Source organism: Rhinoraja longicauda, chromosome 20, assembly GCF_053455715.1.
Source record: "Rhinoraja longicauda isolate Sanriku21f chromosome 20, sRhiLon1.1, whole genome shotgun sequence".
Lineage (NCBI taxonomy): Eukaryota > Metazoa > Chordata > Chondrichthyes > Rajiformes > Arhynchobatidae > Rhinoraja > Rhinoraja longicauda.
In genome coordinates, this window is record NC_135972.1 from 34,028,205 (window position 1) to 34,052,932 (window position 24,728).

Genomic DNA, 24,728 nt, shown 5'->3' on the forward strand with positions numbered 1-24,728 from the left:
TAACCTGTACCTGCCTTCTCTCCATACCCCCTGATCCCTTTAGCAAAAAGGGCCCCATCTAACTCCCTCTTAAATATAGCCAATGAACTGGCCTCAACTACCTTCTGTGGCAGAGAATTCCACAGACTCACCACTCTCTGTGTGAAGAAATGTTTTCTCATCTCGGTCCTAAAAGACTTCCCCCTTATCCTTAAGCTGTGACCCCTGGTTCTGGACTCCCCCAACATCGGGAATAATCTTCCCGCATCTAGCCTCTCCAACCCCTTAAGAATTTTATATGTTTCTATAAGATCCCCCCTCAGTCTTCTAAATTCCAGCGAGTACAAGCCTAGTCTATCCAGTCTTTCTTCATATGAAAGTCTTGATATTGGATCCAGTGGATCGATGCACCATACATTAGCAGCAGTCCTGATGCCTTTATGTATGATTAAAAACCCACTGTACTGACTGGATCTGAGGCACCACAACAAACTTAAAGTTGGTTGAGGGATGGCATGGATTTTCCTTTGTGGAATCGGGCGAGACAGACACACACAGACACAAACACGCACACCTGAGTTTAATGATATCAATTTTGTGATGTGCCAAAAGATATAGTTGATTAAACAGGGACACCTTGGTATGGTGTAATTAAGTTAACAAAAATGCTAACTTTACAATTTTCATGTAATTAATGATTTGCCGAAACCCCAGTTAAGTTACTATGATTGTTTTGCAGTTTTTCATTATAAAAATAAAAAGTGCAGCAAGCTTCATTCTGAAATGATGTTGCCAACCAGAATCTAACGTATGATATATTTTCAGTGATACGAAGGCATAGATTATTATCTGAAATTGTAGGAATAACTGCCCAAATATTTAAATTTCACTCTGCGATGCCATATGTTATCTTCCATCAGATTTTTGTGTTGATAAATATTTTATTTTGCATCACGTCATTATTCCTCAAGGCCACCAGTACAGTTAAGTGACCTCCGTAGCCAAACCTCTGATAAGTGCTTGTGTTATGCAAAGATTAAATGGAAGATAGACACAAAATGCTGGAGTAACTCAGCGGGACAGGCGGCAGCATCTCTGGAGAGAAGGAATGGGTGACGTTTTGGGTCGGGTTCTTGAAGCAGGGTCTCGACCCGAAACATCACCCATTCCTTCCCTCCAGAGATGCTGCCTGTCCCGCTGAGTTACTCCAGCATTTTGTGTCTACCTTCCATTTAAACCAGCATCTGCAGTTCTTTCCTACATAAAGATTAAAGGGATCCTACATAAAGATTAACAGTGGTTAAGTTACAGTACTGGTCCCATTAATCCAGAGGTGCAAATTTGAATCTCCCCACAGCATCCGATTAAACATCTCGAGAATAGGTAGTCTTATGAATGGTGACCACGAAAGTACTGGATGGTTGTACACACCTGTCTTGTCCATTTCTGTCTTTCAGGGAAAGCAATCTGCCATTTGCTCCTAGTCTAACCTAGACGATTCCTGCAAGGCACCCTTCCCCATCCAATCTGGTTGAGTCGTCTCTGTTTTTTGAGGGTAATTGGGGGATGTGCAGTAAATGACAACCTCATCCTGTGAACAACTAATTTCTTAAAATGCCTCCTGATCAACTATTAATATCCCAAGGAGGAAAGGAATTGGACTCAATTAAATACAGAAACCTTAGGCTTGCAATTCTCCGAAGTGATAGATCAATCACAGTGGCTGTTACCTTTCATTCCAAATGCTGATTAACCACTCTGGGATTCCATTGGTTTTTAGAATGAAATGTTCTACTTTCTGAACTTCTTGTATCATGATTTTAGGATGAGTCATCCCTATGCGTTATAACTTTTAGAATATCTTAGATATATATTGCTGGGTTTGTTTGGTTTGGATCCACACACATTTCAATTGGAGAGCACATGCGTCTAGTCCTGTGTTTTCAGTATGTTTCAAACTCATTAGCTAGCTATCTGTTATTCTTTCCATTACAAACCTATTTACCCACTTATAACTATCTAAGCACAAGTCAAAACAAACTCCCAATCACTTTATCTCAAATCTTGTCACTTGGGATAAGACAAGCTTCTAAATATAGTAAATGGGAAGGAAATGAGATTTGAAAAGCCTGCACACAGACAAAAAACACTTTTGCCATAATTGATGAAGATTTATTGCACAATAATTTGCCAATCTGTCTCAGTAGAAATAGTGTCAAAGATTGTTGAGGACCCCATTAAGAATTGAGGGCTGGGAAATTACAGCAATACTTAATGAGGATTTAACCTCGGTTTTATTTTGCAAAGGAAGATGAAAGAGATACTTGTTTTGACGATTGCCAAGAAGCAGACAGCAGCAGAAAATTAACAACCGATGCATGTTGACAGGTTGCTGGACCTGTTGTGGCTGGAGATCTATGCTGGAGTCATTCTTTATAATTTATAAAATTTGTATTTATCTACAAATAGGCAAGATTCACTAGGTTAATTCCCAGAATGGCGGGACTGTCGAATGTTGAAAGACTGGAGCGACTGGGCTTGTATACACTGGAATTTAGAAGGATGAGAGGGGATCTTATTGAAACATATAAGATTATTAAGGGATTGGACACGCTGGAGGCAGGAAACCTGATCCCAATGTTGAGGGAGTCTAGAACCAGGGGCCACAGTTTAAGAATAAGGAGTAGGCCATTTAGAACGAAGATGAGGAAAAACGTTTTCACTCAGAGAGTTGTAAATCTGTGGAATTCTCTGCCTCAGAAGGCAGTGGAGGCCAATTCTCTGGATACTTTCAAGAGAGAGCTAGAAAGAGCTCTTAATGATAGCGAAGTCAGGGGGTATGGGGAGAGGGCAGGAATGGGGTACTAATTGTGGATGATCAGCCATGATCACATTGAATGGCGGCACTGGCTCCAAGGGCTGAATGGCCTACTCCTGCACCTATTGTCTATCACTTGTGTTAGTCTGAACATTGTCTATAGGTGGAAAACACAAATGAGAATGTGCAGTAGGGATTAGTAGATAATGTGGGCATAGTTGCTACCAGGGAACTATAACAGTTTGTTAATAATACTATGAAAGGAATTGTGACCATGTAAAGTGGCGATGCCCCTGTGCTCCATCTGATACTTATTCTTTAATCAATATCACTAATATAGATTAGCATAGAAGGTTATTCACTCATCTTTAGAGATGAATTATGCCGTGCAGTTAAGCCTTGTCTTGGAACAGCAGATTGCATGATTTTCGGGTGTTTAGGTGCCCATTGAGAAATTTCACTCTGCTTTTTTTCCCCAGTGTTAAATTCTCTCCAAATCGGCTCAACAGTATTGCAATACAGAATATTGTCTGCATTGAGTTTTACATTGTGTTGGTTTGGGAAAGTAGAGTTATTGTATAGAGCAACAAAACTATATCATCCCCTTCAATCACTGCTGTTTAACGGATCAGTGCTGGGGCTGCTTTCTTTGCTGGGATATGTGTGCCTAAACTACTCTTGTCTGCAGAGGGCAATGTACAGGTCACGACACTCTCTACGCTTGGCTTATTGCAGGCTGCTGCTGCTGATCTTTACCATATCTCAGTTTGCTGCTGGCTACTACATTAGTGAGGGCATCCAAACTCAAGGAGAGAAAACTCCATCTATCTATCGTTCAGCCCTCAGGACCAGGCAAAGGCATTTGTCTGCAATGGCAAGCTCCGCAAAAGTCTAGGCATTGGCAGATTTCCCTTGTTCCTCTACAAAGACATCTCTGCCAACCTCCTGCTGGGAGTGCCAGACTCTCGGTGTAGGGAGGAACTGCAGATGCTGGTTCACACCGAAGATAGACACAAAGTGCTGGGTTATCTCAGCGGGTCAGACAGCATCTCTGGGGAAAAGGAATAGGAGACGTTTCGGGTCGAGAGCCTTCATCAGACCAAACATCACCTATTCCTTTTCTCCAGAGATGCTGCCTGACCCGCTGAGTTACACCAGCACTTTGTGTCTATCTTATTGTAGGTGTTGGGGATCTCCATGGCCCCATCTCCATGTTTGCAGATGACATAGCTGTGTGGCAGTGTGAGCTGCGAGGAGGATGCTATGAGGCTGCAGGGTGACTTCGATAGGTTGGGTGAGCGGGCAGATGCATGACAGATGCAGTATGATGTGGATAAATGTGAGGTTATCCACTTTGGTGGCAAGATCAAGAAGGCAGATTATTATCTGAATGGTGTCAGATTAGGAAAAGGGGAGGTGCAAAGAGACCTAGGTGTGCTTGTACGTCAGTCACTGAAAGTAAGCATGCAGATACAGCAGGCAGTGAGGAAAACAAATGGCATGTTGGCCTTCATAGCGAGAGGATTTCAGTTTAGGAGCAAGGAGGTCCTTCTGCAGTTGTACAGGGCCCAGGTGAGACCACCCCTGGAGTATTGTGTGCAGTCTTGGTCTCCTAATTTGAGGAAGATAATTCTTGCTCTTGAGGAAGAACAGCGTAGGTTCACCAGGTTAATTCCTGGGATGGCGGGACTGACATATGAAGAAAGAATGGATCGACTGGGCTTATATTCACTGGAATTTAGAAGAATGAGAGGGGATCTTATAGAAACATATAATATTCTTAAGGGATTGGACAGGCTTACTGCAGGAAAAATATTCCTGATGTTGGGGGAGTCCAGAACCAGGAGTCACGGTTCAAGGATTAGGGGTAGGCCATTTTGGACTGAGATGAGGAAAAACTTTTTTCACCCAGAGAGTTGTGAATCTGTGGAATTCTCTGCCACAGAAGGCAGTGGAGGCCAATTCACCGGATGTGTTCAAGTGAGAGTTAGGTACAGCTCTTGGGGCTAACTCAATCAAGGGATATGCTGAGAAAGCAGGATCGGGGTACTGATTTTGGATGATCACCCTTGATCATATTGAACGGCAGTGCTGGCTTGAAGGGCCGAATGGCCCACCCCTGCACCCATGTTTCTGTTTCTATTGCACAAAATATAGATCTCTTGCAGGCACACTTCTTCACCATTCGGGTCCCTGTGGCAATGTGGAACAAGACATAGTCACAGGCGCACAGAGTCACAGGCACACAGAGTCACAGGCACACAGGGTCACAGGCACACAGGGTCACAGGCACACAGGGTCACAGGCACACAGAGTCACAGGCGCACAGGGTCACAGGCGCACAGAGTCACAGGCACACAGGGTCACAGGCACACAGGGTCACAGGCACACAGAGTCACAGGTGCACAGAGTCACAGGCGCACAGAGTCACAGGCGCACAGAGTCACAGGCGCACAGGGTCACAGGCACACAGGGTCACAGGCACACAGGGTCACAGGCACACAGGGTCACAGGCACACAGAGTCACAGGCTCACAGAGTCACAGAGTCACAGGCACACAGGGTCACAGGCACACAGGGTCACAGGCACACAGGGTCACAGGCACACAGGGTCACAGGCACACAGAGTCACAGAGTCACAGACACACAGAGTCACAGAGTCACAGACACACAGAGTCACAGGCACACAGGGTCACAGGCACACAGAGTCACAGAGACACAGGGTCACAGGCACATAGAGTCACAGGCACACAGAGTCACAGGCACACAGAGTCACAGAGTCACAGGCACACAGGGTCACAGGCACACAGGGTCACAGGCACACAGAGTCACAGAGTCACAGAGTCACAGGCACACAGGGTCACAGGCACACAGGGTCACAGGCACACAGGGTCACAGGCACACAGGGTCAGAGGCACACAGAGTCACAGGCACACAGGGTCACAGGCACATAGAGTCACAGGCACACAGAGTCACAGAGTCACAGGCACACAGTCACAGGCACACAGAGTCACAGAGTCACAGGCACACAGGGTCACAGGCACACAGGGTCACAGGCACACAGAGTCACAGGCACACAGGGTCACAGGGTCACAGGCACACAGAGTCACAGGCACACAGGGTCACAGGCACATAGAGACACGTACACACAGCCACACACACACACGCAGACGCACACACACCCCTTCATTTGAGCTCTCCTTGTGTTCAAGTGTTAAGTATTTTTTGTCATATGTTGTGAAATGGAACAATGAAATTCTTACTGGCAGCAGCACAACAGATATGTGAACATAATACTCTGTAAACACCATATTAAGCAACAAAAAGTTCAGTATTTATTAAAAAAACAATAATAGTCCAAAGATAAAACCAATTCCCCCCGTCTCTGTAGTTTGGAGCTTAGTTGGCGGTTGTAATGCTTAATAGCCGATGGTTGTTGGGAAGAAGCTGCTTCTTCACCTGTAGAAGTTCAAAGGAGTATTCATCAACATACTGAATCTTCAATCTTCGGCAGAAGTGGAGGTGTTGATGGGCTTTCTTTATGATTGTTTCAATGTGCCAGGTACAGAACAGATTAGGTTAGTTTAGAGATACAATGCGGATAGGCCCTTTGGCTGCACTGACCAGCTATCCCTGCACATTAACACTATCCTACACGCAACAGGGACAATTTACACATATACCAAGCCAATTAACTCCAAGACAATTTAACTGTACGTCTTTGGAGTGTGGGAGGAAACTGAAGATCTCGGAGAAAACCCACGTGGTCACGGGGAGATCGTACAAACTTCGTACAGATAGCAGCCGTAGTCGGGATCGAACCCGTGTCTCCGGCGCGGCAAGCGCTGTGAGGCAGCAATTCCACCGCTGTGCCACCATGGCCCTCCTTCAGATCTTCAGAGATATGCACGCCCAGGAAGTTGAAGTTTTTGACCCTCTCCACCACCGTTCCACCAATGAAGGCAGGTTGTGGATGCACCTGATTAAGATCATTGGAGCACATAACTAGCTAAAACATGGCGAAAGGTCCTCTTTTAGGACAATAGGAGCAAAGAGGTCCTTCTACAGTTGTACCGGGCCCTGGTGAGACCGCACCTGGAGTACTGTGTGCAGTTTTGGTCTCCAAATTTGAGGAAGGATATTCTTGCTATTGAGGGCGTGCAGCGTAGGTTCACTAGGTTAATTCCCGGAATGGCGGGACTGTCGTATGTTGAAAGGCTGGAGCAATTAGGCTTGTATACACTGGGATTTAGAAGGATGAGGGGGGATCTTATTGAAACATATAAGATAATTAGGGGATTGGACACATTAGAGGCAGGAAACATGTTCCCAATGTTGGGGGAGTCCAGAACAAGGGGCCACAGTTTAAGAATAAGGGGTAGGCCATTTAGAACGGAGATGAGGAAGAACTTTTTCAGTCAGAGAGTGGTGAAGGTGTGGAATTCTCCGCCTCAGAAGGCAGTGGAGGCCAGTTCGTTGGATGCTTTCAAGAGAGAGCTGGATAGAGCTCTTAAGGATAGCGGAGTGAGGGGGTATGGGGAGAAGGCAGGAACGGGGTACTGATTGAGAGTGATCAGCCATGATCGCATTGAATGGCGGTGCTGGCTCGAAGGGCTGAATGGCCTACTCCTGCACCTATTGTCTATTGTCTAATAGGGTTCACAATTACAAGAGAAAGGAGTCCAATGGATTTGCATGTTTTGAGGGAGGGCCCATTGTTCTAAAATACAGAAACACATAAGACACAAGTGAACAAGACGGCACCAGATGTTATGTTCAATTTGGTGGTGGCAGATTCTTGGATTGCTCTAAGGAGAGTACACCAAAATATTTTTTTGCAAGGTTAGGTCTATTGGAGTAGTTTCCTGGAAACAGTGAAAGGAGTGAAACCAGGGGCCACAGTTCAAGAATAAGGGGTAGGCCATTTAGAATGGATATGAGGAAACACTTTTTCACTCAGAGAGTTGTAAATCTGTGGAATTCTCTGCCTCAGAAGGCAGTGGTGGCCAATTCTCTGGATGCATTCAAGAGAGAGAGTTAGATAGAGCTCTTAAAAATAGCGGAGTCAAGGGGTGGGCAGGAACGGGGAGAGGGCAGGAACGGGGTACTGTTTGTGGCGGTGCTGGCTCGAAGGGCCGAATGGCCTACTCCTCCACCTATTGTCTATTGAATGAAAGAATTAAATGAAGAAAGTTTGCTAGTGTTGGTGCTGGCAAGAAGAAATGAAGCATCATTGACAGTAACATGGGAAAATGTAAAGGTTCCTGGAAATGCTATGTTAACCATGGATCACCACCTCTGATTATTTGACCTTGTACTCAAATAAATACTATAAAAAGTGGAAGAGAAAGGTGATTTGATGTTTCCAGGCTTTGCTGCAAAAAGAGGCCGCACGCCTGGTTGAAATTCACAACTTTGCACTTTCCAGCTAACTTTGGAAATAAGCTTCTTCGCCTGTTTGTTTTTGCACACATCCCACATCGCCGAAGTACAGTGCTAAAGAAATCCAGTGGCAGGTATTCAAATTGCCAACCCTCGTATCTAAGCTTGCTCAATGATTCTCAGAAATTTGATACGGGTTCGGTAAGTGGTATGGCTTGGGAAAGGAATTTCAGAATCTGGCACACAATTGACTCTCAATATTGGAGTAAAGAAATATAAAAGGACAGAAACATAAATCCTGCTGGGATTACGGAACTCTGTGGTTATTTTGAAGGTCCTTTTCTAACGTTAGTAAATTTTGAAACTCTCTTCAGATTCAAACGATGCATATCCATTTTGAGTTTCCTTAGGAATGTGGCTTTATTTCAGCGTACCCCTGGTGTTGATTTCCAATATGGTAATATACTGCACCGAAATGCTTGCTTTGAGCTGTAGTTCTGCAGTCCCATTAACTTTGTGCTCCTGGTAACGATGAAACATTTGCTCCAAGACCTTTAATAATACATCACTTGATTTTATAAAGGTAATTTTATTACATGGTAAGTGGAGATGCAATAAAATTGTGGCAAAGCTGGACTTCTGGAAATTAAGCCTGTTATTTTTGCCATAGATCAGGGGGGGGGGGGGAAATAGGTTGGCTGAAGCTCAATATTTGTATGAAATACTATTATAACCTTTAAATGCACTCGAGTTTTATCTGTCACTGAGGGGAAAGGAGGTGAATGCCTCATTCTCAGGTAGTTTAATGCATTTTATTGAAAAGCCTTTATGCGTGTAACATCCTCTAACTGGGTTCCCGCTGAGCAATTCTTGTAGCGATTCTTGGGCAATTCAGTGGCAGCTGTGGACATATATACAACTGAACGTTAATGTGTGATATAAATCTGACCAGAGCATGCTCACTAATTGGTTCGAGAGTCTCGTACAGACAATGCTGCCTTATAACAGCTTGCATGGATAGGCCCAGTCTGAGGGTTAATTCTGCTTGACAGCACATCAGCAGCATCTTGAGTATAATTACCCAACAGCAGTTTTCCCACAGTTGGATGGAGAGCTTCAAAGACTCCTGAATTTACAGCTAGTATTAACTTATATCTGAAACATGATGTTCCCACAAGGGCAGAATTTTTTATTTTTTTTAATGTATAAATTGCCCAGCCAGTTAACCATGCAACAAAGAGTGAACGGGTTGGGAATGACATCTGGTTTTGAGATACTGAGTTTCAAGATACAAAAATTCTTAGCATACTCAACTAATTAGCAAGTTTTCAGAGGGTTTTATGCTTGTAGTCTGATTTTAACCTGCCGTTCACTAATGTATCAAAATAACAGTAACAAAAAAATGGATCAACGATATTGTATTATCAGAAGTGGAAGATAACAAATGAAAAATAGTTATACAATGAAATTACAAAACTCTACAGATTGGGTGAAGTTCAAGGGAAATATTTGAAACAAATGGTGGCGCAGCGGTAGAGTTGCAGCCTTACAGCGCTTGCAGCGCCGAAGACCCGGGTTTGATCCCGACCACGGATGCTGTCTGTACGGAGTTTGTACGTTCTCCCTGTGTGGGTTTTTTCTGAGATCTTCGGTTTCATCCCACACTCAAAAAAAGTACAGGTTCGTGGGTTAATTGGCTTGGCGTTTGTATAAATTGTCCCTAGTTTGTGTGTAGGATAGTGCTAATGTGCGTGAGGATCGCTGGTCGGCGCAGACGCGGTGGGCCGAAGGGCTTGTTTCTGTGCTGTAAAACTAAACTAAACTAAACCTTATGTATATGTGTGTGTATATATTATATATGTATATATATATATATATATATATATATATATATGTGTGTGTGTGTGTGTGTGTGTGTGTATATATATATGTATATATGTGTGTATATATATAAAGGTTTACATATATAAAACAAGCCAGCATTACTGTTATTCTTTTGATTTGTTCATTGGTGGTCAGGTAGGATAATCACATCATCAAAGCTTGCTTTTAAATCTTGCCAGTTCATTCTCCCAGTGGTATCTTGTACGGATGTTGACTGTTGCTGGGATTCAGTGCTATGAGCTTAAGACAACCATGATGTCACCATGGTATGAAAACTGATAGGGGATCTGTCAGATCTTCTATTAGTTTTCATTGTGCTACCAGTGAAAGTTGAGCAGGTACAGAAAGGTATGTTTCATTGAATGCAGTGTATAATGACAGCAGAAAACTAATTTTCACTCCCTTCATGTGAATTAGCTGGGATGTGAATAGATGTGCCACAATTGACTAGTGGCTGCCTGCTGTTCCTTTCCATAATAGAACTTGTGCAACTACACTGGCCTATGTTTTGTTGCCAGCAGGAATCCTGTGGAAGAACAGAGAAATCAACGGCATTCATTTCTGAGTTTCCGCAATTAACTGTGCATGTGTGCATTCCAGAGGTGCTCTCGCCCCGAGCTTCTGGCCATTGTACACATATTGAGACGTGCATATAGTTTGAATCTTTAAAAAATCAAGTCATTTTTATTTAATTTTGCAGGTCTGAGACCAAGTTTGACTCTGGATCTGGTATGTATAATTTTTGATGCTGTGCGTCAACGTCAATTTTATTCTTGTCTAAACTAGAGAGAAGCAATACAGTAAAGCTTTGCAATAACAGACCCCAGGGATGGGGGGGGGTTTGTGTCCGTTATTGCCAATTGTCCGCTATAACTAAGCGAGGGGGTTAAAGTTTAACCCAAGGCCAGGAAGGAATAAACAAAGCATTGGAGGTTTAGGGGTGTGAAACAAGCGGAGATTCACAGGCCGGGAAGCTGCAGAAACCTCGGTTTCACACGCGATGCGCCAGTGAGAGGCCCGGTACTTACACCGCCTTCATGCTGCTCGCTCTCTCCCCTCCCGCTACCAGGAGCACGCCTGACAATTGTCGTAACTGGCGATGGGGCAGTGGGAGCCTCGGTCCATTATAACCGAAATCCCCTCTATACAGGTCTGTTATTGCCAGGATTTACTGTAATATTTAAACTAAAGCATTGATTTTTTTGACTTGTGCAAAATTGGGTCAAACATTCAGCCTGACTGCTGCTTTGTATAGTGTTGGCTAGATGTCACACAGATGTTTATCTCTTTCAAAGTAAGTAAAAACAGCTGTTGTCCAGTCATAATCACAAAGGTCCCAAGTTTCCTGGTGTCTCACACTGCCGTTAGAAATGGTACAGTTGTCTTAGTTGCGGGAATTTTGTAGAGGGGTATATAGCTATCACATAATCAGGATTTTGTGGTCAAGGTTTAAGACGATGAATGTTATCCATTTAACTTTATTCCATTGTCATTGATATCGTCGGGAAAGATGGGAAGAACCTTGCCCAAACATCTGTGACATACTTTGAATTTTATTTGGTACCAAGTGGACCCATTGGGCCCAAACCTCTCCTGCATTGGTACAGCACCCTGTCCTCTCCCCCTCCCCTCTCTCCTCAACCCCCCCTCCCCTCTCCCTTCTCCCCCACTCCCCCCTTCCCCCCTCCTCCCCTCCTTTTAAACTCTAAAATGTGAATAAACTTAAAAAATATAAGACCGATTTCAATAAAACTACTTGCATTATCACTAAAGTGACAATGGTGGAGTAAGGTGGGCCTAAAATTGTCACGCTATCGTGTACCGTTTTGGCTGAAGTTCAGTCACAAACAAGATAACAAACGAGAGTTTTAGTATATAGATAATTTTGTCCAATGAGTGCAGATATGACATCAATATGTTTTTGTGGAAGGCAATAACATTTCCTCAAATTTATTTTCATTGCCATATTTCACTTAGCCTCACATAAAATGTATATACTATTTGAATGTGGCAGATTAGGATAACAGGATTATTCATCCAGTGTCCCTTCTGGTCACCAAAAGGTTTTCTGAGTGAAACACTTGTTTTGGATGTGTGAAAGTGTACCAAAGAATCCAAATGGGAGGAGTTGGCTGCGCCTAACGGCTGCGGCTCTCTGGCAGTCTGTTGTCTTTTTTTCTTTTTTTTTGTTTGTGTCGGTGTTGGGATGGTTTTTGTTTCTGTTTTTGGCTGTGTATGTGTGGTGGGGGTGTGTGGTGGGGGTGTGGGGTGGGGCGGGGGGAAACCTTTATTTTATTAGGTCTCTTCCCCGGGGCGCGGCTCGGCTGCGGGCCTTAACATTGCCGGCGCAGCTCGGCTGCGGGACGTTTCAGTGCCCGGTGCGGCTCGGCTGCGGGCCTTAACATTGCCGGCGCAGCTCGGCTGCGGGACGTTTCAGTGCCCGGTGCGGCTCGGCTGCGGGCCTTAACATTGCCGGCGCAGCTCGGCTGCGGGACGTTTCAGTGCCCGGTGCGGCTCGGCTGCGGGCCTTAACATTGCCGGCGCAGCTCGGCCGCGGGACGTTTCAGTGCCCGGTGCGGCTCGGCCGCTGGACTTAACATCGCCCGGTGCGGCCGCGGGACGTTTCAGTGCCCGGTGCGGCTCGGCCGCGGGACGTTTCAGTGCCCGGTGCGGCTCGGCCGCTGGACTTAACATCGCCCGGTGTGGCCGCGGGACGTTTCAGTGCCCGGTGTGGCCGCGGGACGTTTCAGTGCCCGGTGCGGCTCGGCCGCGGGACGTTTCAATGCCCGGTGCGGCTTGGCCGCTGGACTTAACATTGCCCGGTGTGGCCGCGGGACGTTTCAGTGCCCGGCGCGGCTTGGCCGCTGGACTTAACATCGTCAGCGCTGTTCGGCCGCGGGACGTTTCAGTGCCCGGTGCGGCTCGGCCGTTGGACTTAACATCGCCCGGTGTGGCCGCGGGACGTTTCGGTGCCCGGGGCGGCTCGGCCGGGGGGCCTTCCATCCCCTTGCGGGGGCTGTGCGTGTCGTTTGCCTCGGTAGGGGTCGAGCTGCCTGTCCGTGGGTGCGGGGGGAAGAGAGGGGAAGTTTTGTTGCCTCCATCACAGTGAGGGGGTGTTTGGAGTCACTGTGATGGATGTTTGTGTTGGGGTCGGGTGTCCTGTGTTCTTTTCTTTTTGCTGTATTTTGTGTGACTGCTGAAATTTCGCTCGGTGTTGTGCCGAGTGACAATAAAGTGTTGTTATGTTATGTTATGTTATGTTATGTTATCTGCAGAATTTGAAATACTGAATGCACAGCAGTCTCTTTTGCAACTGTTTAGTTCCACATTGACTAATTGCTGTAATATAACACACTAAAAAAATTGTCACAGGATCTTAATGTGTATCTCTATAAATATACTAGCAGATATCATGTAGTGTGGATGACTATGTCAGAGTTCACAACGCATTATTCAGTATAGTATTGCAGCTTATCAGAGCTACTGAGTTACATACAGTCAGTGAGTTGAGTTGCTCTTCCTTTGCTACTGATGTGCGAAATTCAATCCTCCAACCTAATTTAATCCTTCCAAACCTGAGCTGCACGAGAACACTATTTAAACCAAGTATGGCTGCCAATTGATGTCCAGCCATACTTTTGTTTAAATGAATGCCATTCACAAAAAAATAGGAGATAGGAAAAAAAAAAGTTACTTAATGACTTTTATCCTTCTGAATTGTGCGCCATTTTACACTTAGTAAAAAGTTTCATAATCAACAAATCGTTAATGAAATCATGATTGATGACTGCACTGAAAACATTACACAAGCTTTCTGGTCACATTTCAAATCTACTAATGTAACTAGTACCTCGGTTAATCCAGCAGAGCTTCCAGCTTTGCAGATGGAGTGGTGATAATTGATTGCATTAATATTTTTAACCCAATTAATAGAAATACCAGCATATTCCATTATCAGGATCTTTGCAAAGTGATCTCAAAATGTCAGCAATTGCAGTGATCGAATGCTGGATGTTTTGTTGTGCATTGAAGTTGTAGTTGGAAAATCCTGTGAAAATGAACACTTCCATCTAAGTTCTGATGTAAATTCAGGCCCGAGGGGAGAATATTCTGAAATACCAACTCCTATGTTGGGAGAGGGCAATCAAAATGTAGTAGAATATGGTCAGGAGCAGGCATTCAAAATCATTAAAGGTTTGTGCCCGGAAATTCAAATGGTTTGTTTTTGGAGCATGTGGATGTTTGTTATACAGTGCAGCTGAACTGAATGATTTCAGCATGCTAGGCCCATGGTTTTAGATGGTTTACTGAGTTCTATAGTGCAGGGCTAGGAGAGCTTCCGTGAGACAGTGCTTCCATACAAGTAAAGTATCACTGGCCTTCGTCTGACTAGGCAATTAAATTGTTCCTGTTTGCATATCCAGTCAGTGCTTCTCCCCTACAATCCCCAGGTACTGACACTTGTTGTGCTGGATGCCGTTCTCTAGTTTAGTTTTAATTTAGTGTAGTTTAGAGATGTAGCGCAGAAACAGGCCCTTTGGCCCACTTGGTCCGTGCCAACCAGCGATCCCCGCACATCAACACTACCCTACACACACGAGGGACAATTTTACATTTATACCAAGCCAACTAACTTGCAAACCTGTACGACTTTGGAGTGTGGGAGGAAACCGAAGATCTCGGAGAAAACCCGCGCAGGTCACGGGGCGAACGTATAAAACTCCGTAGTCGGGATCGAACCCAGGTCTCCGATGCTGCAAGCGCTGTAAGGCAGCAACTTTACCCCTACACCACCATGGCCACCTTCGTCTCTTGCTCCATTGCATCGTTAAGGTGCAAAGCTGACTGGTTATGTTGTGCGGGGTGCGGCAGGTGATGAGTGTGGAGGTATATTTTGAACGTCCCACAGTTCATTTCCAGACCAGTGTAAGGGGTAGACTGAGCCGGCCTTTCCTTGCCGATGTCCTGGTATTGCTGCTGATTTCATTGCAGCATTGCTGAGCCAGAGATGATGGAGCATCACCATTGATTCAGAATTGAGGAGGTGGCAGGCTGCTCTTCCCCTTGAGGTGCAGCACCAGCCCTCAGGATGGCTGGCAAAATGGATGTGTTGACAGTAAAGTGGTGATGTTTAGCATCCTGGGAAGCTGGCATTGGACCATGAGCAGAATCTTCTCATGGCTATTATGACTGAATTGTTTAAGGAGTAGAAGCCCAAGTGATTCTTGAAGGTTATTGAATTCCAAAGTGCCACATGAGAGCACTGTCCCATTGCTTGAACTTTAACTCTCAGTATTGACAATTCCATCCATTGGACCAGCCTCATCTTCTGTTTAGATTTATAGTTCAGAGATGAAGCGTGGAAACAGGCCCTTCGGCCCACCGGATCCGCGCCGACCAGCGATCCCCGCACATTAACATTATCCTGCACACACGAGGGACAACACACATTTACACCAAGCCAAGTAACCTACAAACCTGTACGTCTTTGGAGTGTGGGACGAAACCGAAGATCTCGGAGAAAATCCATGAAGGTCATGGGGAGAACGTACAAACTCTGTACAGACAGCGCCTGTAGGCAGGATCGAACCCAGGTTTCTGGCTCTGTGAGGCAGCAAATCTACCGCTGCACCACCGTGCCACACTGCTGTGCTGAAGGATAAACAGATGAAGTTGCTTCTCCTTGACCAGGGCATCAGGAGCTTCCTAACACTGTGGAGAGTATGGGACGTATCAGGCATGGCCACCTGGAATAGTACGGGCGAGGAAGTTGGCTGTGACATTTAGTGCAATCTAAACATGAGGTCTGGAATGAGGCAAGTGGAGAGTGTTCCATCATCTTGCACCTTGCAGATAGTGGAAAGGGTTTGAGGATTTAGAAAGTGAGTAACTCATCATAGAATATTCAATCTTGTAGCCAAAGTAATTATATGGCCACTTACATTAAAATATTGGTTAATGGTGATCCTCTAGTTGTTGCTGAAGGCTAATTTGGTATTGGTAATTCCATGGAGATGTGGTAAGACTCCCTTGTTGCTCATGGTAAAAGGTTGGAACCTGTGTGGCCCGTTAGTTATTTGCCCGTTATCAAATCAAGCCTGAATATTGTCCAGATCCTGTAGCATTTACTTGGCAAATAGCCTGCCATCAATATCTTGGGCATGATCATTGAACAAAATCGCAACCAAATGAAAAGCATGGCTTTTGGAGTAAACCATAGACTAGATTTCTTGCACCATATAGCTTGCGCCCGAAAGCCTCTTGACCACTTTAAAAACATCTGAAGGTTGATGGAAGATTCTGATTTCTATGACTGGAAATAGCTTCAACTCTTTCAAAGTTTCTGCACGAGAACCTCAGGATTATCCAGAGACAACGGTCTGCTTGCTTGGCATTTCATCCTCTATTCTAAACATCTACCTTTTCCATTTATGCGTTGCCATGACCATTGTCTGCACTCTTTGTTAGAAGAGCTGAAGCAATTCAGCTCTTACTGCAGTGCCTCTTAAATATATATATAGTATATATATATATATATATATATATAAATATATATATATATATATAAAAGATAAGGGCAGCAAGTTTGTATGGAGCTGTTGCTACCAAATCGCTATCCAACAGGTCAGATCATGCTGGAACCAGCCTGTGAGCTGCCGTACGTGCTTGCTTTCACCAATCATTTCATGCAGGGTAAGCAACGTTCTCCACATCTGAGAACTGTTCAGTGAAGTAGAATGGACCTCATACATTAAAAACGGAGCCTTTGTAAAACTGTTTGAGTAGACTTAATTTTTTTTTAACTGTCTGTATATAAGTTATAATAAAAGAGTATTTTTTAAAGGTACTTGAAGGCAATACTTGAATCTGCAATTAGCTTTCTAATCAGTGTCGGCTGCACCATTCACGGCTGGTGTAAAGCTCAGGGGTGGGGTACACTTGGCACCCTGCTCCCATACTTCCTTGCGTCTGTGACCTACTGCTGGAGTCTGTGGCATCTCCGAGAGCAGATCAGGACGTCCTCCTCAGTGTCCGCTCAGCTCTGACGGCCACTTTTCAATGCGCTGCTGTGGAAATTGGAGACGAGCGGAATAGGGGATGTAGGATGCAGGACCAAGGTGAGATGTAGGACTAGGGTGAGATGTAGGATGCAGGACTAAGGTGAGATGTTGGATGCAGGACCAAGGTGAGCACAACCTGGCCCAGCATCTTTACGGAAGCACCTCAACCAGAGTGGATTACAGTGGTTTGAGAGGGCTGTCCACCACTATGTTCTCAAAGACACCTCATCTTGAGCAAGTTGTAACATGGGATATTGGAGCAATGTTTATATAAATGCACATAGATAAAGCAACTGAAGATAAATATGTTATCATTACGAATTTGCACAACTTTATAGTTGTCACAACCTGTGAGACAAAATTAGTATTGAACCAGAGGTGCAGTTCTCCAGATTATCTCAACGCTTACTGTTGCTCAAATGAGGCTCTTGTGGTTTTCTAGTCAGGTGAAAAATTCAGCTTTGTTTCTTACACCAAGTCCTTTATCTCCCTGATTTTGCAGCTTGTAAGCGTGATATTTGCTCAAAATATATGAATCTATCTTTTGAAATGCAATATTTTACGTGACGGGCGACACGGTGGCGCAGCGGTAGCGTTGCTGCCTTACAGCGCTTGCAGCACCTGAGACCCGGGTTTGATCCCGACTACAGGTGCTGTCTGTACGCAGTTTGTAAATTCTCCCCGTGACCGCGTGAGTTTTCTCCAAGATCTTCGGTTTCCCCCCAGACTCCAAAGACGTGCAGGTTTGTAAATTAATTGGCTTGGTGTGTAAAAATTGTCCCTAGTGTGTGAAGGGTAGCGTTAATGTGTGGGGATCGCTGGTGTGGACTCGGGTGGGCCACAGAGCCTGTTTCCGCGCTGTATCTCTAAACTACACTGAACATAAGCCACTGACTCCAATATCCCAGCCCTTCCAGATGAAAGTACTGCAAGGAGCCCCTGTAGGAGAGTACTCTGGTAGCAAACTGGAAAATTTAGCTTAATTTAATGTTTATTGCTAGCCTGAAGTGCCTGTAGGTAAAATTAATTTTCACATTATTAATCATCAGTTTGGCCCTTCAATATTTCAAACAATTGGCCGTTCTTCATATGTGAGTCTAAACAAGGAGTGAGAGTAGGTTTTGCATTCAAAGAGAGAATCACAATTGATTTCAATCTTGTCTGCATGTGTACTTTCCAGAGGCCACGCTGGGGTGATGGAGGCAAGGGGGTCAAGGGATGTGTGAAACACAGCTGTTTTCTCCCCTCAGTCCTCTCCAGCTCAGTAGTACTGAGACTGATTGAGGAGCCATCTATTGCTGCACAACTGATGGCACCCAAAATTAAGAACGAATTAGCCTGCATAACTTAGAAACACACCAAATAATTTTCCCTCAGTATTATCTCCAAATGAATATAACAAGCAAATAAATGTTACTCTAAAATAACAAAAAATTGAAAGAAACCGTTCAGTATTTCTAGTCTTGCATCCTGTGGTATGCAGTGCAACAAGAACATTTTGCGGTCATTACTTTAGCTCTTAGTTTCTTTTGATTTGTATTTTACTGCCTTGGTAACATATCTGACTGGAAGATGACTTTTTGATCTTTTTATCAATAGTAATAGCTAATTACACATCCTCAACAGCATGCTCACAAAGGTTTAATGCGTACGATCCACTTCCATTAGTTTTATGAGGAATAAAGTAATTGTAGTAAAGAATGAGTCAGTACATCTTTAAAAAGGGATAACAGGATACAGGAAAGCTTTTGATATGTGTTCACTGACCTTTTTTATTCTAGTGCAGGGAGGGTTTTGACATTCTCAATCCCATTAGATGTTAAAATGTACAACTTAATGATGTTCCTCGCCTATGTATCAGTTCGACAGTCATGACTTGGGTTCCCATACTCCGACTCTAGTACATTATCGACTGCCTGGCTTATGTAACCTTCCCCACCATGGATTTGGGGAAAATTGCACATTTGTAGAAGCTGAGGTGGGAAAGGGAAGGGGGGAAAAGTTTTTTTTTTTAAACTCCTTCTCTTCTGAATTGTCTTTTCATTTCTATTGCTGAAATTCCAAATCATGTAACTGATCTTTAATATTAAACCCCTTTTCTTGAGCTCAAAAAATAAACTCATTATCACTTTTTATCTTAAATGCAAAACTAAATACTTTTTTCTCTTTGATGGCAATTTTTTAACCATATTTTCAATTTTTAATGTTCGTCCCTTGACTAAACGTTAAAGGACATCCAGTTCCCCACTGGCATAAGATTCCTGAACCAATCACCTCTTTCACTGAAGAAGGGTCTCAACTCGAAACGTCACCCATTCCTTCTCTCCAGAGATGCTGCCTGTCCCGCTGAGTTACTCCAGCTTTTTGTGTCTTTCTTCGGTTTAAACCAGCATCTGCAGTTCCTTCCTACAGCACCTCTTTCAGTTTAGTTTAGTTTAGTTTAACGTCACGTGTACCGAGGTACAGTGATTAGCTTTTTGTTGCATGTTATCCAGTCAGCAGAACGACTGTACATGATTACCATCGAGCCATCCACAGTGTACAGATACATGATAAAGGGAATAGCGTTCAGTGGAAGATAAGGTCCAGTGAAGTCTGATTAAAGATAGTCACACCCCATTGCCAGAGCTGCAACATACTCTTCCTCTTAACTCTACCTTATTGGGTTATCCCGTGACCGTACTTAAATAATTTTATTGCACTACTTCGGATTGCAATCTGCTGATTTGCATTTGTTGTTGTGATTATCATTACTGTAGGTATTCTGTTTATTCAGTGAGCTTCTTGTGAACCAGGAATTTCATTGCACGCTGGAATAGATGACAATAAACTAATCTGAATCTGAAGTGCTCTGATTAGTAATAATGGCCTTTTCACCCCTGAACAATATAGTTTAGTTTCGTTTATTATTGTCACGTGTACTGAGGTACAGTGAAAAGCTCTTGTTTGCATGTTCTCCAGTCAAAGAAAAGACTAGACATGGTTATAATCAGGCCATCCACAGTGCACGCATAAAGGGTACAACATCTAGTGCAAGATAAAGTCTGATCAAATCTGATTAGTTCAAAGGTCTCCAATGAGATAGATGGGAGGTGAAGACCACACTCTGACTGATGAGTGGACCTTTCAGTTGCCCATTAACAGTTGGGAAGAAACGGTCCCAGAATCTAGAGGTTTGTGTTTTTGAATTTCTAGATCTCTTGCCTGATAGGAGAGGGAGTGACCAGGGGTGAAACTGGTTCTTGGTTATGCTGGCAGCCTTGCCAAGGCACCATGAAGTGTAGATGGAGTCAATGGAAGGGAAGTTGATTGGCATGACAGTCTGGGCTAAGTCCACAACTCACTGCACTTTCTTGCGGTCCTGGATGGAGCTGTTCCCAAACCATGCTGTGATGCATCCCGATAAAATGCTTTTAACGGCGCATCTGTAAAAATTGGTGAAGATTTTTGGGACATGCCGAACTTCCTATGCCTTCTAAGGAAGTAGAGGCGTTGGTGTGCTTTCTTGGCCATAGCTTCACTGTCCAAGGACAATGGTCCAGGACAAATTGCTGGTGACATTTATTGCTCGAACTTGATGCTTGATGCCAAGTCTACTTCAGCGCCACCAAAGTATACCAGGGTATGTGTACAGCTTCGCTTCCTGAAATCTCCTTAATATCCTCCGTTCAGCTGAATATTTAGATTTTTCTCAGTGGTATACAATTCTATTGATGCCAACATTCTCTGAAATCTCACCCAAGTGGTGATTGTTCGTTTAAAAAAAAGTCAAGACATCAGTGCTCTCTACATTAAATTGCTATGTTCCAACCATCTATATTAATTAACTGTGACCTCATGACACTATTACTCAGATAAGTACTGTATGAGAAAAATTTGGAATCTTCTCAAGATAAACTCCCAAACCCTTCTAGACTATAAGGAACTTAGAAATACTGGTGGCAGTCCGAGCCCATATCTTTTGGAGCAGTACAATGGAAACTTGGGAATGCCTTGAATGCAATGCCATTGAATGCTGAAATTGAGTTATACATAGATACATAGACAATAGTTGCAGGAGTAGGCCATTCGGCCCTTCAAGCCAGCACCACCATTCAATGTGATCATGGCTGATCATCCACAATCAGTACCCCGTTTCTGCCTTCTCCCCATACCCCTTGATTCCGCTAGCCCTAAGAGCTCTATCTAACTCTCTTTTGAATGCATCCAGTGAATCGGCCTCCACTGCCTTCTGAGGCAGAGAATTCCACAAATTCACAACTCTCTTTGTGAAAAGGTTTTTCCTCATCTCAGTTGTACATGGCCTACCCCTTATTCTTAAACTGGCCCCTGGTTCTGGACTCCCCCAATATTGGGAACATGTTTCCTGCATCTAGCGTGTCCAATCCCTAAATTATTTTATATGTTTCTATAAGATGCCCTCTCATCCTTCTTAATTCCAGTGAATACAAGCCCAGTTGCTCCAGTCTTTCACCATACGACAGTCCCGCCATCCCGGGAATTAACCTCGTGAACCTACACTGCACTCCCTCAATAGCAAGAATGTCCTTCCTCAAATTAGACCAAAACTGCACACAACACTGCATCTTCTGGATTATTCCCAGAAATACCTGCCATTGCTGTTCCACCATCATCCTTGCTAGGGTCTCTTTCCAGCTCCTCCCTCATGCCAACATAGTCCCCTTTGTTCAACTGCAATACTGACACTTCTGATTTTACCTTCTCCCTCTCAAATTGCGGATTAAAACTTATGTTATGGTCACTACCTCCTAGCGGTTCCTTTACCTTGAGTTCCCTTATCACATCCGGTTCATTACACAACACTAGATCCAGAATTGCCTTCTCCCTCATAGGCTCCAGTACAAGCTGCTCTAAGAATCCATCTCAGAGGCACTCTACAAACTCCCTTTCTTGGGGTCCAGTACCAACCTGATTTTCCCAGTCTACCTGCATGTTGAAATCTCCCATAACCACCGTAGCATTACCTTTGTTACATGCTAATTTCAACTAATTTTAACATGCTATGTTATCCAGGTTATTATTCAAATTTACGAGTTATGATGGAACACAGATGAATAACAAGTAATATACCATTCTGGCGTTGCAGGAGAAAGTGTAGGAAGTTACCACATGCCTCCTGTGACCACCTGGATTTTCTCCAGGCGTTCCATTTTGTTTTACTGTATCTAAGATTTTTTTGTTGCTTTCAATACAATATAAATTCCACTGAATAGGTGTTTTCATGAAAGCAGTCAATGTTAATTTTAGAGATGAGATGTGGTTGCTCAATGAGATGAGGTTGCTCAATGAGATGAGGTTGCCTTCATCTTGTATCTGCCCTCTATAATTTACAGTAAATAATTAATCTGTAAATGATAAAATGAGACTTGCCCCTAAAACCCTTCAGTGAAAAGATTCTTTTCCCCGAACAAATGCTGATGGGAATTCAGCATTTAACGAGTCTTGTCTCCTAATCTCTTCAACCTTGGTGTTAGGCTGTGCTTCGTCCCGTGAACTCTGTTTCTCAGAATTAAAAGCAGAAAGGATGAATTATTTATCTAATAAAAGTCTTTGCTCATTTTGGTCAAACTTTCTATAATCATCCAGATATGAATAAATTGATGAATGCTGGTAGATACATTATTGTCAAAAATCAGTTTTAATAATTATTTGAAATTACTTTGATAAGCTTGTCAAAATATAAAATGTTACAACAGGTCCGTGTTCCGTTAATCATATGACATCTCCCCTTTGCTCCATAATAATAAGGACATCAAAAAAACTTTATCAAAAAATACTCTCAGCAAATCTCAGGTAATAGGTAGCAATTAATGAACAATTTTCATTGCTCAAATAATGCACTGCTTGAGAAACTGAAATAAGTCATATTCTCTTTGCAAAAACAGTATTCTTGGTTTTTTAGTTTTTGAAATTGTTCCAATTTACATTTATTATCCACCTTTTGAATGGTTTCTTGAAACAATTACTATAAGAATGCGATTTTTCTTTTTCCACACCAATAAATATATTTTTTGTTTGACTTTCAAGGTGCATAGATTTCCCTATAAGTTAGTGAGAAAGGCCAAAGAAAAAAGAATGGATTTTGAGTAACAACATTGTTCTTTGTATAAATGAAATCAGATTATTTTGTAAGGATTCATGGGTTATAGACACAACCTAGCTATGACTTGATTGCCCCTGGATTGAATGGCACTGCTGTGGACTGCTGAAAGTTGAGCACATTGTTGAGAGTTTGGAGTCACATCAGGGCAAGATTTCCTTCCACTAAGGACATTGTACCAAAAGCGTAATTGCATTAAGTACAGAGACAGTTTTGAAAGGTGATTTCAATGAAAGTTGATGTCATATCTTCCCAACAGATAATGTGTTAATTTTTCCTCTGCTGTAATGTTTAGCTAAGTGTTGCAATAGGCTCTTTTTTTTAAATGAAGTGATGTATTTTACCTTCATGGCTGATGATACTGAGATACAGCATTTGGTTATGAAGACAGGATTGTTTTTCAGTATCAGTAAAGGAGACTTAAAGGAGAATTACTTAAATATGAAAGGGCCTACTTTCATTGTGCATTATTAAAAACATTTATTTTAATTTGATACGAATATTAAAACTAACAATTGTTATTGGTAATGATGGTTTCATTGAAATATCAAATTAATATGTAAGCTGATGCCAATTTGGTGACTGGATGTGCTAAATTACACTTGCAAATTAAAACTTTATTTTTAAAAATACTTCCATACATATTTGTGTGACGCTTTTAGTTCACAGTTGCTAAGTAGGAGTTGCATTTCATAAGTGTACCTCTGGGAGTTGGGATATTGAAATATTGACATTGTATCCTTACATGCATATATTCAACTGTGCATCCTCCTTGATTAATGTGTGGTTTCAGGAGGAAGGACGCTTGATATCTTTAATATTAAACAATTTCACATTTGTTTTCTGAAATCAAAAATGATGCCATACAGCAAAGTTTCCTCAATGACATTGGCAGCACTCAACCATTTATACTCAGAACATGGCTGCACATTGTCATTGGAATTGGAATTTCAATGAAAGGTCACTCTGAGTAGGATTTAGTCCCCAGTTGGGGTTACCATCAGATCAAGCAAGATCTTATTAAGTAATAGAGCATATCTGAAGGGCCTATTCCTGCTCATCATTTGTAGGCTCATATGTTGTGTAATGTTGCCTTTGAGTCTAACTGTGCAGAGCAGCAGTAGGTTATTTAGCCCTTCAAGCTTGCTGGATGATGGCTGATCTGTGACCCAGGTCCGAAATCAGCCCTTATTGCTTATCCCACAATCCTATGCTTTAAAAAATATCTGTGATTCATGGATTTCAAATGAGCATTTAATCCAACATCACTTTTCATTTATGGAAAAGGTACCCTATCTTCCATCAGCTGTTTATACATGCAAGTCTTTCTGTACCGCAGTTCTGTTTAAATAATTAAAAACGTTACGACTTTTTATCCTCCGTATTCTAGTCCTCCAGATGTAAAGACCACCATTCCGTTGCCTTTCTGATTGATTTTCACACTTGTGCATGTCATTTGAATGATCCACAAACATGGACTCCCA

General features: G+C 43.1%; 1 protein-coding gene across 4 annotated transcripts in view; it reads left to right on the forward strand.

The window, feature by feature from the left end:
• Positions 1–24,728, forward strand: part of msrb3 (methionine sulfoxide reductase B3) — a 117,710-nt gene that overhangs the window by 50,089 nt on the left and 42,893 nt on the right. For all 4 annotated transcript variants that reach the window (XM_078416645.1, XM_078416644.1, XM_078416646.1 and 1 more), the window contains one exon: positions 10,763–10,791. In XM_078416645.1, coding sequence (XP_078272771.1) covers positions 10,763–10,791 — 29 coding nt within the window. The remainder of the gene's footprint in view (positions 1–10,762; positions 10,792–24,728) is intronic.